A 15886-nucleotide genomic window follows, 5' to 3' on the forward strand; every position below is an offset into this window, starting at 1 on the left:
CAGACGTCACTGGAGGGGAAGGGGGCGGGGGACACGTAGATCCAGTTGCAGAGAAAGAGAGATCAGGAAAGGTATACTTACGGTCAGCAGAGGGCGTCTCGGTCTGGGTGAACCAGGAAGTGTCATTGTAAGGAGGCTGCACAAATCTCCACGTTTGTGAGTCCAATGACTGTGTAAATTCAGTAATTGAATCTCGTAATTGAAAACAAAAGCAGAGTTCAAAACCAGTAAATCCAATTGTGAGTACACATCCAGAAACAGTGGTCAGACGTGAGCGAAGTTTAAAGCTGATAACCCGTTAGAGTTAAATCCAGAAGCAGGCAGTCTCGTGGTCAAAACGTGAGCGAGGTTCAAAGCCAATAATCCAACAGTGTTAAATCCAGGAACAGACAGTGTCGTGGTCAAATGTAAGCAGTGTTCAAAGCCGGTAATCCAAATCAAGTGTAAGATCTGTAGCATGAGGACAAAAATAAACCAAACGAGGTCGTAATCGATAAACTGTAGCAAAACAAACGCGAGAATAGGCATAAATGGCACAATAATCTGCCGACAAGTGAGTGTCTTGCAGCACCTTAAATACACAGGGCTAATTAATCCAAAGCAGCAACAGGTTAGCCCGAGTCATGACTGAGACAGCGAAAAACAAGAGGCGGCACGGAGCTGGAACGGGAGTGCTTTAGATTGCTTACCGAGGAGCTTATTTTGTGGGCGAGATTTAGCATGTTGTGACAGTACCCTCCGCCCCTACGAACGCTAGTGGGCATTCTAGAAGGGGCCTCGCGGTTGTGCCAGTGTAATCAGGGATTTGTCGAGAATAAACCTGGCAGGTATCCAGGTTCTTTCTTCAGGTCCATACCCTTCCCCTCCACTAGGTTTTGTTATCCGCGTCCCCAGCGGCGGGATCTAAGGAGCTTACAGACCGTGAATGCTTCGCCCGACGAGGGGGGGGGCATTAGTTAGGGGTTGAGGCGAAGGGGACAATCGACAGGAGACCAGTTGTCGGATCTGGGACACATGGAAGGTGGGCTTGACGGTGCAAGGATTGATGACGCTTGACAGGGTTGAACTGTCCAATATACCTGGGAGACAATTTCCTTGACATGGTCTTTAGGGGTATGTTGCGTGTGGACAGCATCACTCTTTGACCTACGCGTTATCTGGGGGCGGTGGCGATTGGCCTTGTGTCGGAAAATGTTTACCGAGCACAGCAGTTGAGAGCAGGCCTGTTGCCAAGTCCTCTTGCAGTGACGGACTAAAGCTTGGCCCGACGGGACCGCAACTTCTTCCTCTTGAGCAGGAAACAGAGGCAGTTGGTTTCCCAGACAGTATTGGAAGGGTGACATTCCAGTGGAAGACATGGGGACGAGTTGTGGGCGGATTCTATCCAAGGGAGAAATTTATTCCATGAGGCTGCGTCCCGTGATACCATACATATTTGAGACTTCTCTAGTTCCTGGTTAAACGGTTCCGTCTGTCCGTAATTGCTCTGGTGGTGGAAGCCAGGGGACAGGTTGGATGTGGCACCAATGAGCCTGAGACAATATCTGATGGGAGACCATGGAGCCGGAAAACATGAGACACCAAGAGTTCAGCTGTTTCTTTAGCCGAAGGGAGTTTGGGGAGCGGGATAAAGTAAGCAGACTTAGAGAATCGATCCACCACATTGCACTCATAATGCAAGTGTTGTTGTCTGAGGGTGGCAATTCCGTGACAAAATGAAGAGAGATATGCGACCATGGGCGATGAGGGATAGGAAGCAGTCTGAGAAGGCCCTCCAGCAAGTGATTCGTGACCTTATTCCTAGAACAAATATCGCATAAAGATACAAAACCTTTAACATCCTCCATAACGGATGGCCACCAGAAACGTTGCTCAATAAAAAGAAAGAGTGCAGGCTACCCCAGGATGGCAAGCCAACTTAGAGCTGTGGGCCTAGTCTGTGGAGCTCTGGGCTCCACTCCTCAAGTTCAAACTTGACGGCCTACAGCCACGGTCTCCGATCCCATAATTGCATTCAGATGGAGAGAGTCAGGGAGAGAGAAAGGAACAGGGGTGAAGTTTATTATCCTTGGAGAACCTTTGGGAGAGAATGGCCCCAACACCTGTTTCCGATGCTTTCACTTCGACCACAAACTGGAGGGACGGGTCAGGGACGATGAAAATGGGACAGAGGTGAAATGACATTTGAGTTTCTTAAGGCCTTGTCCGCCAGTGAATTCCACTGAAACAGCGATTTTGTGGGTGTGAGGGCAGTGAGAAGTGCTGCAATAGCGCTATAGTTCTGGATGAAATATCTGTAAAAGTTGGCAAAATCCAAAAATCGTGGCCAAGTTCCTGCCTTTGAAGATGGGACCAGCCAATCTGTGACTGCCTTTACCTTAGCTGGGTCCATCCGAACACCCAATGGTGATATGACGAGCCCAAGGAAGTAGGTGGAGTCACGATGAAATTCGCATTTCTCAGCCTTGACGTAGAGCTTGTTCTCCATGAGCCTTTGTAAAACCTGACGGACATGGGATCGGTGTTCTTTTTAGGGTGCAGGAGAAAATCTAAATCTCATCGAGGTAGACAAATGTGAAGACATGTGGGACTGCACAAGATTTGCTAAAAACTTTCAGGAGACGGCAGACAGAGGTCCTGGGAAACAGGAAGATCTGGGCCCATCCCCACCCCCACCCCGGCACACCTAAAATTACCAAGGAGGCTTGCTTTTTAATGGGCAGTTATGTGAGAAATGACCCAACTGACCACAGTAGAAGCATGCCCCCTTATCCCATCTCCTTTGGCGTTCCTCAGGTGAGATACGCGTCTGGCCCACCTGCATTGGTTCAGGAGGGTTCTCCAGGGAGCTGGTGGAGGCTAAGGGAGGCTGTGACCAGAAGTTCAGACAGCGCTCAAATGAGCGTTGATACGTGCTGCTAGATCAATGAGGTCTTGGAGGTTGGATGGTGGTTCGCACGCCGACAGCTTGTCTTTAACTGTCTGAGAATCCATGGAGAAATGCGTCAAAGAGAGCTTGACCATCCCAACCACATAAAGCTGCCAAAGTACAAAACTCTATGGCATAGTCATGAATAGACCGGGCCCTTTGGTGAAGAGCTAATATCTGGCCTGCCACCAGATGCCCAGTGGATGAGCGATCAAATACCCTTCTCATTTCATCAGTGAAGGTCTTATTAGTGAGGCAGCAGGGTGCCTGAGCGTTCCACATGGCTGTTTCCCATTCTCTTGCCCTACCGGAGAGAAGTGTAATAATGGCAGGTGTTAGGGTCTCCATCACATGTAGGCGCGTGAGGGAGGTTCAGAGCCAATAATCGACAGTGTTAGATCCAGGAACAGACAGTGTTGTGGTCAAATGTAAGCAAGATTCAAAGCCGGTAATCCTAATTGATGCTTTACTTTGTATAAAATGCCAATCAGTGCCCTTTCCTCAGCCATAAACCCAATGAATAAAAGTAAAGACTGTTCCTGTGTAAATTTGTTTCGTCACCTAATGTGTAAACCCCTAAATATTGTGTTTACTCAACCTGAGCCGAGGTGTTGTGTGGATCAGATGGCGCCTACCCCTCGATGGGAACAGCCAAAAGACCCACAACAACTCTTGATGTTACCTGAAACCATATACCATACATTTTGCTATTTCATTTATTTTTGGGTCTTACCATTTTTTATATCTATAGTCTCTCTGACACTCTCTTCTGCTCTTGATTCCTCTGTTAGATCTATATTTTGCCCCAGGCAGCCATCTTTAAGATGGAAGATTTGGACGGCTCAGAGGCAGAGGCAGCCATGTTAAACAACATGCGAGTGTATGGCACCTTGGTGCTGACCTTCATGGCAGTGGTGGTGTTCGTGGGTGTGAAGTACGTCAATAAGCTGGCACTGGTTTTTCTGGCCTGTGTAATTTGCTCCATATTGGCTGTGTATGCTGGAGTCATCAAGACTGCCTTTGAACCACCTGTGTTACCGTAAGTACCTTGTTTTGACTGCGTAGTAGTACACTAATCATCTAGATTAGATCTCAGTTTGTATATAACTGGAATCTAGTTATCAGACAGCAATACAACTGTGAAATGCTGTCTGAGAACTAGATTACAGTTATATACAAACTGAGATCTAATCGTATTCTGTAAGGTCTTTTATAGTTTTTTTTTTTTTTTACAATACCACCTCTAGGCAAATCTTTTACCAGACCCAGTTTACTGTCTTCACTGGCAATACTCATAGCATTTTTTTAGCCTGAATGTACTGTATACAGTATATACAGTAATTAACTCACTACAGACTCATATATGTTTTTTTCTTCCAGGGTGTGCATTCTAGGAAACCGGACTCTAGTGTGGAAAGGCTTTGATGTGTGTGCTAAAGTGATTGAGAAAGACAATTATACAATCACTACCAAACTCTGGAGTCTCTTCTGTGACTCAGAGTTCCTCAACGCCACCTGCGACAGCTACTTTGCCAACAACAATTTAACAGAGTTGCAGGGCATTCCGGGCATCACCAGTGGCATTCTTAAAGGTATACATACACACAGTTAAATCAGATATCCAGTTATATAATATTCTGGATTTACATAGATTAAACCGAAAGTCTATCTGTTCCTCTGCCCTCCCTTTGTGTAATATGTCATTGATAATACTAATATCTTTATCTTTTTTCTACTTCCTCTCTTTCAGAGAACTTGTTTGGGAATTACATGGAGAAGGGTGTTTATCTAGAGAAGGGCGGCATTTCTTCTATGGAGGAGCCAGACGCTCTGCCAACTAACACTAAAAACTATGTGCTATCTGACATCACCACTTTTTTCACACTGCTGGTGGGGATCTACTTCCCTTCAGTTACAGGTCAGTCATTACGGTACTGAATCTTGTCACACAGACATACTAATGGTCAGAAAAAGCTATTAAGGATTTATTGATGGCACAAGAGGGAGTTCTGTTGTGCCGAATATCAGCACAACCTTGAGTGTGATATTGATTATTATGTTTTCGTTACCAGCTATTTTTGTTTGCTTCCCCGACTGGTGGAACAAACTAACCACGACTGAAGGACAGACAGTTAATTACATAATGTAATTAACAGGGAGAGTAGTACAGGGGTAGTATGTAGCTAAATGGTGTGGAGAATAAACCATGCAGGTGGTAGACAGTCCTGAGAAACTTTGTATATTTTTATATTTCCACTTATGCCTCTTTAGAACATCAGGGGCACTTTGTAAGGTGTACAAGCCCTTGTTACACAAACCAAGTAGTGCCCTTGATCAGGGATTAGAAAGGGTTTAGGGATTCAGCCTTGTGTTAGAAGCTAGTTAGCTTTGTGGCTTGTGTTAGCTATTAATAATAAAAACAGAAAGTTTAAATCCGATTCAAACAGAATTACTAAGACAACAAAGTGTTGTTTAAGATGAGATAACAATTTCGGATGTGTTTTGTTTCTAAATGTCTTTCCATGACTGGTTCTAAATGTGGTTACACTGAAATCATACATTATATCCAAGTTAATATTGATTATTTGCCTAGTTGTTTTGAAATTATTAACAGACTATTAAATAATTCAATCTTTTATTTTTTTATTTGAGTGTATTGGCTGGTGTTACATCAAACACCCAGGAAGGTCTTTAAAATCAGGTTCACAAAACATATTGTAACCAGTGAAGTGTACATTTGAGACATATATATTATGCGCATATCTTAAGTAAGTAAATACATTTTTTTTTTTAAATCAGCATGATATGATGTCTGAGGATGGTACCATCCTCATCGATGCTCACTGTGATGACTCGCGATTTCCCATTTGTATCTAAACATATAAGAACGTAAAACATGTTATAAAAATCTCTGTAGCAGTCACAAAAACATAAATGTGTTTGTCTGTTTCTGTATCACAGGCATCATGGCTGGTTCGAACCGCTCTGGTGATCTGCGGGATGCTCAGAAGTCCATCCCCATTGGCACTATTATGGCCATCACTACCACCTCCTTCATATGTATCCTTACACATGCACCAGATTCCATGCACATGTATAGACACACACACACACACACACACACACACAGCTTGTTCTGGTAGACCAACAATACAACATAAATGTTTTACTTATTAAAGGGGAACTGTGCAATGTCTCTAGTCAAAACACAGCTGATATAATTAACGCTTAAGTATGAGGTTTATCTTAGATGTAACTAAGAAGCTTTCAGTGATCCTCCTTCCTCGTCATACATTTAGTCATCGATGGATGTCAAGTTTAACTGTTAATGTTAACGGATCAGCTGTCTTCCTCACAGAGGTTTGGTTAAATAAATAAGCAAGCAGGGGTTTTTCTTTCCTCTAACTCAACCTCCCAGACATGTCCTCTGTTTTGCTGTTTGGCTCCTGCATCGAGGGAATAGTCCTAAGGGACAAGTATGTTTTTAATAATGTCTTTTTTAGTTCGTTTTTTTTTTTTTTTTACTGGTTAGTTAGTTTGTAATTAGTTAAAAACGTGAAAGTATGTTTCATGTAGAATTACCCTATGCATCCTTTTTGACACTTTTGTGTGTGTGTGTGTGTGTGTGTGTGTTTGACAGATTTGGTGAGGCAGTAGGAGGGAATCTGGTGATAGGTACGTTGGCATGGCCGTCCCCCTGGGTCATCGTCTTTGGCTCTTTCTTCTCCACTTGTGGGGCGGGGCTTCAGAGTTTGACTGGTGCACCACGTCTTCTTCAGGCCATAGCCAGGGACGGGATAGTGCCGTTTCTTAGAGTGAGTCACATATGTACTTTTTGTTTTGTTTCTATCGATTTTTTTATTATTTAAAAAGGCATGCTGGTACAGTGTTTGTGTCGCCACTTCACAACTCCAGGTTTGATTTCCTGAGCTCTGGTTACAATCTGTGTGGAGTTTGGCATGTTTTCCCTGTGCACATGGATTTCCATTGCGTTTTAAAGTGTTTTATCACCTACTAACAACATTCCAGTAGGTAGATTTGTGACTCTAAGGTGTGAATGAGTTTGTGAATGTGTGTGTGTGTGTGTGTGCGTGTGTGTGTGTGTGTGTGCGTGTGTGTGTGTGTGTGTGTGTGTGTGTGTGTGTGTGTGTGATTCCTGGCAATGCACTGGTATCCTATGCAGGGTGTGTTCCCCAATCATACCCAGCATTCATAATTGATTATAAATTTTGTCTGCTGATAAATGAAAGTTGTGGAACTATTGTACCTTTTATGGTTAGAGACAAAATGTTAAAATATGTTGAGGGTGTAATAATGTTGAAGTAAATATTAGGATTTTATTTAAAATCCTAATATTTTAAAAGGACAGTAAAAAAAATATTTGTGATCTTATGTTTAATGTTTCTTGAATAAATATTATAAAAGTTCTAAAAAAGATTTATAAGTTAATAGTAAAACAAGTGAATACTTTATAGATCTTAACCGTAATATAATAATAAATAAATAAATAATAATAATAATAATAATAATGAACAGCACTGGGATAGAAAAGTGCAACACAGAGCTTTGTAATTTATACCCAGGCATATAATCTTTATGTGGTAATTTAAAAATAATACCATAGAACACCCTATGTGTGTGTGTTGTGTGTTACAGGTATTCGGCCATGGTAAAGCAAATGGGGAACCAACCTGGGCTCTGCTTCTTACAGCCTGCATCTGTGAGAGTGGAATCCTTATCGCTTCTCTGGACTCAGTCGCTCCGATCCTCTCAATGTAATCCCCACTCATTTGAGACTCACACTTCAGTAGTACTGTAGTTGCATGGTTGTAATAATTACAATGTATCTTCTTGTAATTTAATTCAAAAAATGTCAAATCTCATGTTTTCTGGGCTCATTGCATATAAAGTAAAATATTTCAAGCATTTTCTCATTTTAGTTTTAAGGATTATGGCTTACAGCTTGATTATATTTTATGATCAACAAAAGTGGGATTTACCATATAGAAATTAATGCATTAATAATCAATGGCATGGAGGTGATCAGCACAGCTGAGGCGTACTTAACGACCAGGTTGCTTTGATAGCAGTCCTCAGCTCATCTGTATTTTTTGGGTTGGGTGTTTCTTATCCTCCTCTTGACAATACCACACGCACTCTACATTATTGTTGTTTATTTAGGTATTGGTTTTGTTTTCTGCAGGTTCTTCTTGATGTGCTATATGTTTGTGAACCTGGCCTGCGCTGTCCAGACTCTTCTACGGACCCCCAATTGGAGACCTCGCTTCAAATACTACCACTGGTGGGTATAACACATTAATACACAAAGGGTGTACAAAAGGGTACATTTATAGAAATAGTATATAGAAGTCTTCATTAATAGAGGCATATTTTAAAGCTGCTCATTTCCTTTTAGAAAGTAAAATAAATAGCTAATGCAGGATTTCTTCTTTCACGATTACACAAACTAAACCCATTATTCTTTGTAAATTAAGTCCCTATTACAAATCTTGACTCTTTAGACAAACATTAAATATTTTTCTTCCTCTGTCTCTGCAGGGCTCTGTCATTCCTGGGCATGAGCCTGTGTCTCTCGCTCATGTTCATCTGCTCTTGGTACTATGCCATCGTTGCCATGGCAATCGCCGGCTGTATCTACAAGTATATCGAATTCCGGGGGTGAGTAGAATGTGACCATGATGGAGTGGGGAAGAGCAGTTTTTTTGGCACTTGATGTGGCAGGGATTCTGCTCCAGTCTAATCCTCCCAGCCAGAACTTAATCCAGGATTTGATTTATTTAGTGTCAAAGGTCAAGCTGCTCCATGACTCGATGACTGGGGATCCATAAATGAGGAAGACCTGAGATGATTACAGCATTTTGTGTGTCTCTGTGTATCGAAGTGTGTGTAGTGCTAATTTGGGTTACACTCGGTTGTTGACAGGGCGGAGAAAGAGTGGGGTGATGGAATACGGGGACTGTCCCTTAGCGCAGCACGCTATGCACTTATGAGGCTGGAGGAGGGGCCACCGCACACCAAGAACTGGAGGTGAGGGTTGGAAAGCAACATTCATGATACTGTGATGTTTTTGCTGTTCTCATTTGAAAACTGAAGATCCCTGTGCTTAATCTTAACAGACAGACCGATAGATAGATAGGCAGACAGATTAGATTAACTTAGCCTATTTGTATTATACTGAGGATGTGTTTCTCAAAAGACAGTTAAATGCGTTTCTGTAAGTCACTTTAAATAAGAGCATCTGCTACATGCTGTAAATATAAAAGTAATATGTCATAAGGACAACCATCACACAAATAATTTTTTGTTCGCTGAATCCTCTCTCTCCCTGTCTCGAAGGAGTTTTCGCATTAGGGCCCTGGGATCATTTCTGAGAACACTTCACCTCAAAGTCTGGTTAATTTTGAGTGGGGAGAACACAAGCATTCTACGCTTGTAAAATGTGTTCAAGTCTGCTGGAAAAGGTGGTCTCATTCACGGTACGGGTAACCAGATATGTGATTTCAGAATTGTGCCTGAACACACAGGTTGTGGATGTGATGTCACCAATGCCGCCTGTCTCCTCCCAATCTCATCCTCGACCTAGACAGCCATAGATGATAAAGAAGGAAGGCATCCAAAAAAACATGCTATATCAGCGGGTGAAATTACACAAATGTACCTGAGAACAGAGAAAATTAACAATGTGAACACTAACCAGAGAGGGACTTGGGAGGGAGGATCAATCGTTCCAGAGCACGGCACAAATCAATCGTGCCTAATGTAAAAATGCTCTAAAATTCAAAAACTGCAAAGATAATCAATCAAACGTTCTCCTGTCTGATATCTCTCTCTCTCTCTCTCTCTCTCTCTCTCTCTCTCTCTCTCTGTCTTTATCTCCATCCAGACCTCAGATCTTGGTGTTGGTCAGTGTGGATGCAGAGCAGAATGTTGAACAGCCTCGCCTGCTGTCCCTGACCAGTCAACTGAAAGCAGGAAAAGGACTCACCATTGTAGGCACTGCACTAACTGGAACCTTCCTAGATGATCACCCTCTTGCCCAACAAGCCGAGCAGGTAACTAACACACACACACACAGTTATACATGGACCTCCTGTTCATCCATATGGACCTATACACAAATCCTAACCCCATCTTGCTGTTTAAAAAAGGGGCAGAGGGGTGTGAACATAGAAATGTCACAAAATATATAAGAATTAAATAAATAGAAAATTATAAAATGTAACACTGACCAATATTGACTAATTTAAATTTTAGATTTTATTTGGATCTTAGTGTAAGCTGTTTAAGGGAGATTCTTTCAAATTTTGGATGCCTTAAACCATTGTTTTACCATGTAGAAAGAAATTAAAATAATACTTCTTCTCCTCACAGTCCCTGAAAAAGCTAATGGAAACAGAGAAGGTTAAGGGCTTCTGCCAGGTAGTGGTTTCATCCAACATCCGTGATGCCACCTCACACCTGGTGCAGGTCAGTGGGCTTGGGGGCCTCCAACACAACACCGTGCTCCTCAGCTGGCCACGTAACTGGAAACAGGCTGAAGACCATCAGCTCTGGAGGAACTTCATTGGTGAGTCGGTGCAGCCCAGTTCTGTTTCACATGAACGAATGACAGATATTGTGGGTTTGATAGAAACACAGCTGAAGTTCTATGTATAATAGATAATGGCTTAAATATTTAGACTGGACTCTCATAACTGCATAAATGCTCATCATAAATAATGTTAAAACATACTTGGGATTATGATGCAAACACTCTAATCAGCCATAACATTATGACCACCTGCCTCTATTAACTAAGTCCCCCCTTTGCCACCAGAACAGTAATCACCCATGTTTTCTGACACCTTTTCCTCAATTTAACCTACAGTAGCTCTTCTATTGTGTTGGACTACAGGAGTCAGCCTTCTCTCTCCATGTGCATCAGTAGGCCTTGGCCACCCCTGACCCTTTTGCCAGTTCACCAGTTTTCCTTCCTTGGGTCCCTTTAGATATGTTCTGACCTCTGCAATGCCTGGAAACATACCACAAGAGCTGCAGTTTTGGAGTTGCTCTGATCCAGTTGTCTATTCATCGTAATTCGTCCCTTCTCATAATACTTACATTTTCAAGATCTCGTTACAATAGTGGTTGGAAGTGGGTGTGATATATTAGGCTGCAGGTGAACCTTTTTTCCTAAATTTGATGTGTTGGAAGCAAATCTACAAGCATGAGTGACATTGACAAGGGCCAAATTGTGATGGCTAGAGGACTGGGTCAGGGAAACCCCAAACTTTGTGGGATGTTTCTGGTATGCATTGGTCAGTACATGCCAGAAGTAATCCAAGGATTGAAAACCAGTGCACTGTCGACAGGGTCATGAGTGGGCAAGTCTTACTGATGTACATGGGGAACAAAGGCTGGCCCATGTAGTTTGTTCCAATAGAAGTGCTAGTGTAGATCAAATTATGAAAAGGTTCATGCTGGTTGTGCATCACTGTTATGGTGGCAGGGGAAGCTACTCAATATTAGGCAGGTCGTCATAGTTTCTATGTATATCATTGTTTAAAGGTTTACAATTATTAAAAGCTCAGATGATTATTTCTTCCAAAGACAAAATAAGAGGACATCTATAGATTTACTGTAAGTTGTCAGCACCTTCACAATTTATCGACATAGCAACATTCAATCTTTTCAGTGGCTTGGAAGCAATCAGTCTACAAGGAGTTATGGTTAGGAGTTCTAACCATAGTTTTGTCTATACCCTTCTATGATTAGTGAAACACTGCTCTGCTTTTGACTTTAGTAATGCAGATAGTGGAGATATCTTTTTGTCTAGCGATAACAGTCAATGAGATGATAATAAGACTGAGTGAGTTACACCGCCATGCCCCTTCTGTAAATATAGTGGAGCTGTTCAGGGTGCTGAAGTCACGCTGTGTGCACTTTCTTTTGGTTGGGCAAGAAGTTAGCAGATGGAGCGCTGGCTGTGAGCCTACTGTTCCAGTTTATAAATTCATGGTAATACAGAGCTTAAATCTATATAGAGAGAGGGTTTGTAATGCACTATTTATATATTTTTTAAAAGTTTTAATAAACAAGGTTATGAAGAATAAACTTTGCAAGAAAACCACCCACCTAGTTATTCTGGTTCAAATCTACAGGGTTATATTACTGCATTTTTACTAATAATTTATTATTTTCATAATATTTTACAGGGAATCCAAATAATCTTAACCTTATAATAAGCATTTTGTTATTTAAAGAATTAAATCTTATCTATAAATTGAAATTGTAAAGCTTTTATTTGGGAAATGTCTGCTTATTATTCATGGAAGGAGACTCCACTGTCAGTGTTTTACATCTGGTCAGTGGTCAGTGATTAAGCTATTCCTGTTTATAGCTGTCTTGTGAAAAGTCATAACAGAAACTAACTTATTGCACAGGCATTTTACAACATAAACTATAACTGTGAAAAATGATAAGTATGTGTGTAATTTGTTAAACAAATAATATTTGTACTAATTTGCAAATTGGAGTTGTATGGAATAGAATAATGCTTTTCTGGTAAACTAATAAGCTTCAATACAATAACAGTAACTCTGCTTTGTTGATTGTTCACCCTAGTATTAATTATTCTCCTTTTACAGTTGCATGTTTTATTCATTACAAACTGGCTGGCTGTGCATTATCGTCTACTAGATAAACAGCATGGCATCACAACCCTTTAAACAATGACACAGGATTCTTTTTTTCTCAGTTATGAAAACATTTTCTTAAGAATAATATGTGAATAAGTGTATAAACTAATTAAATGTTGTGTGGGTTTTTTTATTAAATACTGCATTTAAACTATACTATGTGCTCCTAAAATGTAATTGCATGTATTACCAGCATTGATTCTAAAGAAATTATTGATCATTGAGGAGGTTTATCAGCACTAGGGAGGTTTTATCTGTTCCTGTGTACAGTACTATTATAATTAGCAAAACGCATCACAAACTGCAACATAAAAGCATTACTCCATTATGTTTATTTAAGTAGCTCTTTGAAAAAAAATACTTCTATGACTAATCACATACTTTTATGAGAAGTTACATACTTTTTACTTTTACTTGAGTAGATTTGTAAAGAGAAAACACTACTCTTACTCCGCTACATTTGGCTACACTCGACTCGTTACTTTTCTAATCATTTATTCTACACTTTATATACTTTGTTTTTGTCAGAGAAATTCAGCCGGTGGATCTACCACTTTACTGTTTTACCAATCAGATGTAGCAACAGTAATTACATGACTCTGTTTGACTAATCAGCCGCAAAACCTATAACCGCATGGAGTCAAATGACCACACAGAAGGGGAGGTTGTAATGGGAAATTTAAATCATTTTAGTGACTCGGTTCTTTCAATCTCATTCATCAAAATGAACAAATCTTTTTTTTTTAGTCGATTAGTTCATTTTGTTCTTTTGATCAGAAATAAAATAAAATGTTACATTTTCAATAAACAGACCCCCAATACGTCTATATACACATATTTTGGTTATAATCCCAGTAATGAAATATTACAATGCAGTTAAGGACATATTATAATAAACAGATCTCTTGTATCTTCTAGGCTGAGTCGTTCGTTCTTTTGAATGTATTGCACTGCATAGCGTCTATGGGAGTCACGTGACAAAAAACCGAACGATTCGGACTGAAAAGACTCAAAAGTTTTGTGATGCTTTGCACATGCGCGCCCGGTAGAAAATAAACGAATCACTCTCTGAGACTACTCGTTCTTCTGAGTCACGCTAAAGATTCGTTCAAAAAGAGCAAATCGTTCAGGAACGACTCATCACTAGTGGCGGGGAGGTTTGTCTACAGCAGTGGTAGACAGTGAAGCAAACATGTGGCGGTTAGTTTAGCTGTTTTATTTAATGTTGCAATCTTAACATATATAATTAGCAAATTAACTAAAGGATAGAACAAATATAGGTTTCTTACATTTGTTCTGCTGGATACAGTTTATGGTAAAGTAAGACCTCTTGTAAATGTTCTTATGCTATTTTCTATCTGCTGCGCCATTTGCAGGGCAACTGAAGATACAGTATATCTTACACAGGAAATAGTTTACACTGTCCAAACATACATATATTACCAACAGTAGGTATTTACAGTATTTCAAAAGCTTTATATTGTAAAAAAAAAAAAAAAAAAAGGAAGATTAGGAAATTTGTGTTTCTTATTCCTTAATTTGCTATTTTGTAAAGATATTTAGTTTTGTTAATTGATTTTATTACATTAATTTATAATTATAAATTTCCTTTATTTTATTATTTAGAAATGTCGCAATTTGTACATTATTTTATCATTTCGTCTGACTGCTTACATAATTTTCCAGTTACTCAGTACTTGAGTATCTTTTCACCGAATACTTTTTTACTTTTACTTGAGTAATATTCTGGATGACTACCTTTTACTTCTACTTGAGTAATATTATATTGAAGTACAGCTACTCTTAATTAAGTAATTTTTTTGGCTACTCTACCCACCTCTGCATAGAGGTAGCATTTGTCATATTACAGAGGCTCTCTTGTATTTTGTAGAGTTGGTCAGAGAGACCACAGCTGCAAGTAAAGCCCTGCTGGTGGCTAAGAACATTGCAGCGTTTCCATCAAATGGTGAGCGCTTTGCTGAGGGTTACATCGATGTGTGGTGGATTGTCCATGATGGCGGCATGCTCATGCTACTGCCCTTCCTCCTGCGCCAGCACAAGGTTAGCATCCCGACTCCTGTACAAACTCTATTACTTTATTATATGTTACAATACAGGGACTATATTTATGCAGTTTTCAGGCTTGGTGCTATACAAGTGAGCATGTAATAAGGTAGAATTGACTGTGTACTATATAGTACATCACGGTGTGTGTGTGTGTGTGTCCGTGTGCGTGTGTGTGTGTGTGAAGGTGTGGAGGAAGTGCAAGATGCGCATCTTCACTGTGGCTCAGATGGATGATAACTCTATTCAAATGAAGAAGGACTTGTCCACCTTTCTGTACCACTTGCGCATAACCGCCCAGGTGGAAGTTGTGGAGATGGTGAGCCTTTCTCTCTCTCTCTCTTTCTCCTTCACTCTTTTTCTTCTTCTTCTCCTTCTTCTTCTTTCCTTTTTCTTCTACAATTGAAATGCCTTTGGAGTTTGTCTCTTTTTTCGCTGTTATCTAGTTTTTTCACTTTTTGTCTTGTCGTCAAATTCTGAGCGCTTCTCTTTTGTTCTTCACTGCAGCATGACAGCGACATCTCAGCCTACACCTATGAGAAGACCCTGATGATGGAACAGCGCTCTCAGATCCTCAAGCAGATCAATCTCACCAAGACAGAGCGTGAGCGAGAGGCAAGCCTACACACACGTCTTAAAACACACACATATTTTTGAAGCGGATATGTTCATCAGTCTGAGCTAAATGAATTTACTTTCTAGGCTATTCTTTCCCTGAGGAGAGGTCTACTGTTAGCAGTTTTTACATTGCTTTAAGCATAATGTAAATAAAACAAACAAAAATATAACTGTGTTACGGTTTTGTAGAATTTGCAAATCACTACTTATCTACTCCAGCCCTGAGCAGCATTTCCCATCTACATACAGGAGTTGCTGAGCACTGCGCTGTTTGATCATTTTGCTTTTTTAATATGCTGGGCCCAAAAATTAGACAACTGAACTGGCTTTTTCATTACTCATCATATCAAATATTTATTTAGGTGATACTTAACAGGGCAGCACAGTGGTGTAGTGGTTAGCGCTGTCGTCCTCCAGGATCGGGTTTGATTCCCGGTCCTACAGTCCAAAGACCTGCAGATTAGCCTAATTGCCATTCCCAAATTTTCCATAGTGTTTGTGTATGTGTGTGTGCCCTGCGATGAATTGGCACCTTGTCCAGGGGGTACCCCACCACATGCTCTAAGCCTCCTGGGAT

At 40.6% G+C, this 15886-nt stretch overlaps 1 protein-coding gene across 2 annotated transcripts in view; it reads left to right on the forward strand.

Moving 5' to 3' along the window:
• slc12a5a (solute carrier family 12 member 5a) overlaps window positions 1-15886 on the forward strand; it is a 168515-nt gene that overhangs the window by 146893 nt on the left and 5736 nt on the right. For both annotated transcript variants that reach the window (XM_053498296.1, XM_053498297.1), the window contains exons 7-21: window positions 3721-3968; window positions 4310-4521; window positions 4680-4847; window positions 5891-5989; window positions 6348-6405; window positions 6570-6744; window positions 7586-7704; window positions 8133-8231; window positions 8489-8608; window positions 8873-8977; window positions 9834-10002; window positions 10322-10517; window positions 14519-14688; window positions 14879-15010; window positions 15199-15306. In XM_053498296.1, the coding sequence (XP_053354271.1) occupies window positions 3721-3968; window positions 4310-4521; window positions 4680-4847; window positions 5891-5989; window positions 6348-6405; window positions 6570-6744; window positions 7586-7704; window positions 8133-8231; window positions 8489-8608; window positions 8873-8977; window positions 9834-10002; window positions 10322-10517; window positions 14519-14688; window positions 14879-15010; window positions 15199-15306 (2178 nt within the window). The remainder of the gene's footprint in view (window positions 1-3720; window positions 3969-4309; window positions 4522-4679; window positions 4848-5890; window positions 5990-6347; window positions 6406-6569; window positions 6745-7585; window positions 7705-8132; window positions 8232-8488; window positions 8609-8872; window positions 8978-9833; window positions 10003-10321; window positions 10518-14518; window positions 14689-14878; window positions 15011-15198; window positions 15307-15886) is intronic.

The sequence above is a fragment of the Clarias gariepinus genome, chromosome 6 (assembly GCF_024256425.1).
Source record: "Clarias gariepinus isolate MV-2021 ecotype Netherlands chromosome 6, CGAR_prim_01v2, whole genome shotgun sequence".
NCBI lineage: Eukaryota > Metazoa > Chordata > Actinopteri > Siluriformes > Clariidae > Clarias > Clarias gariepinus.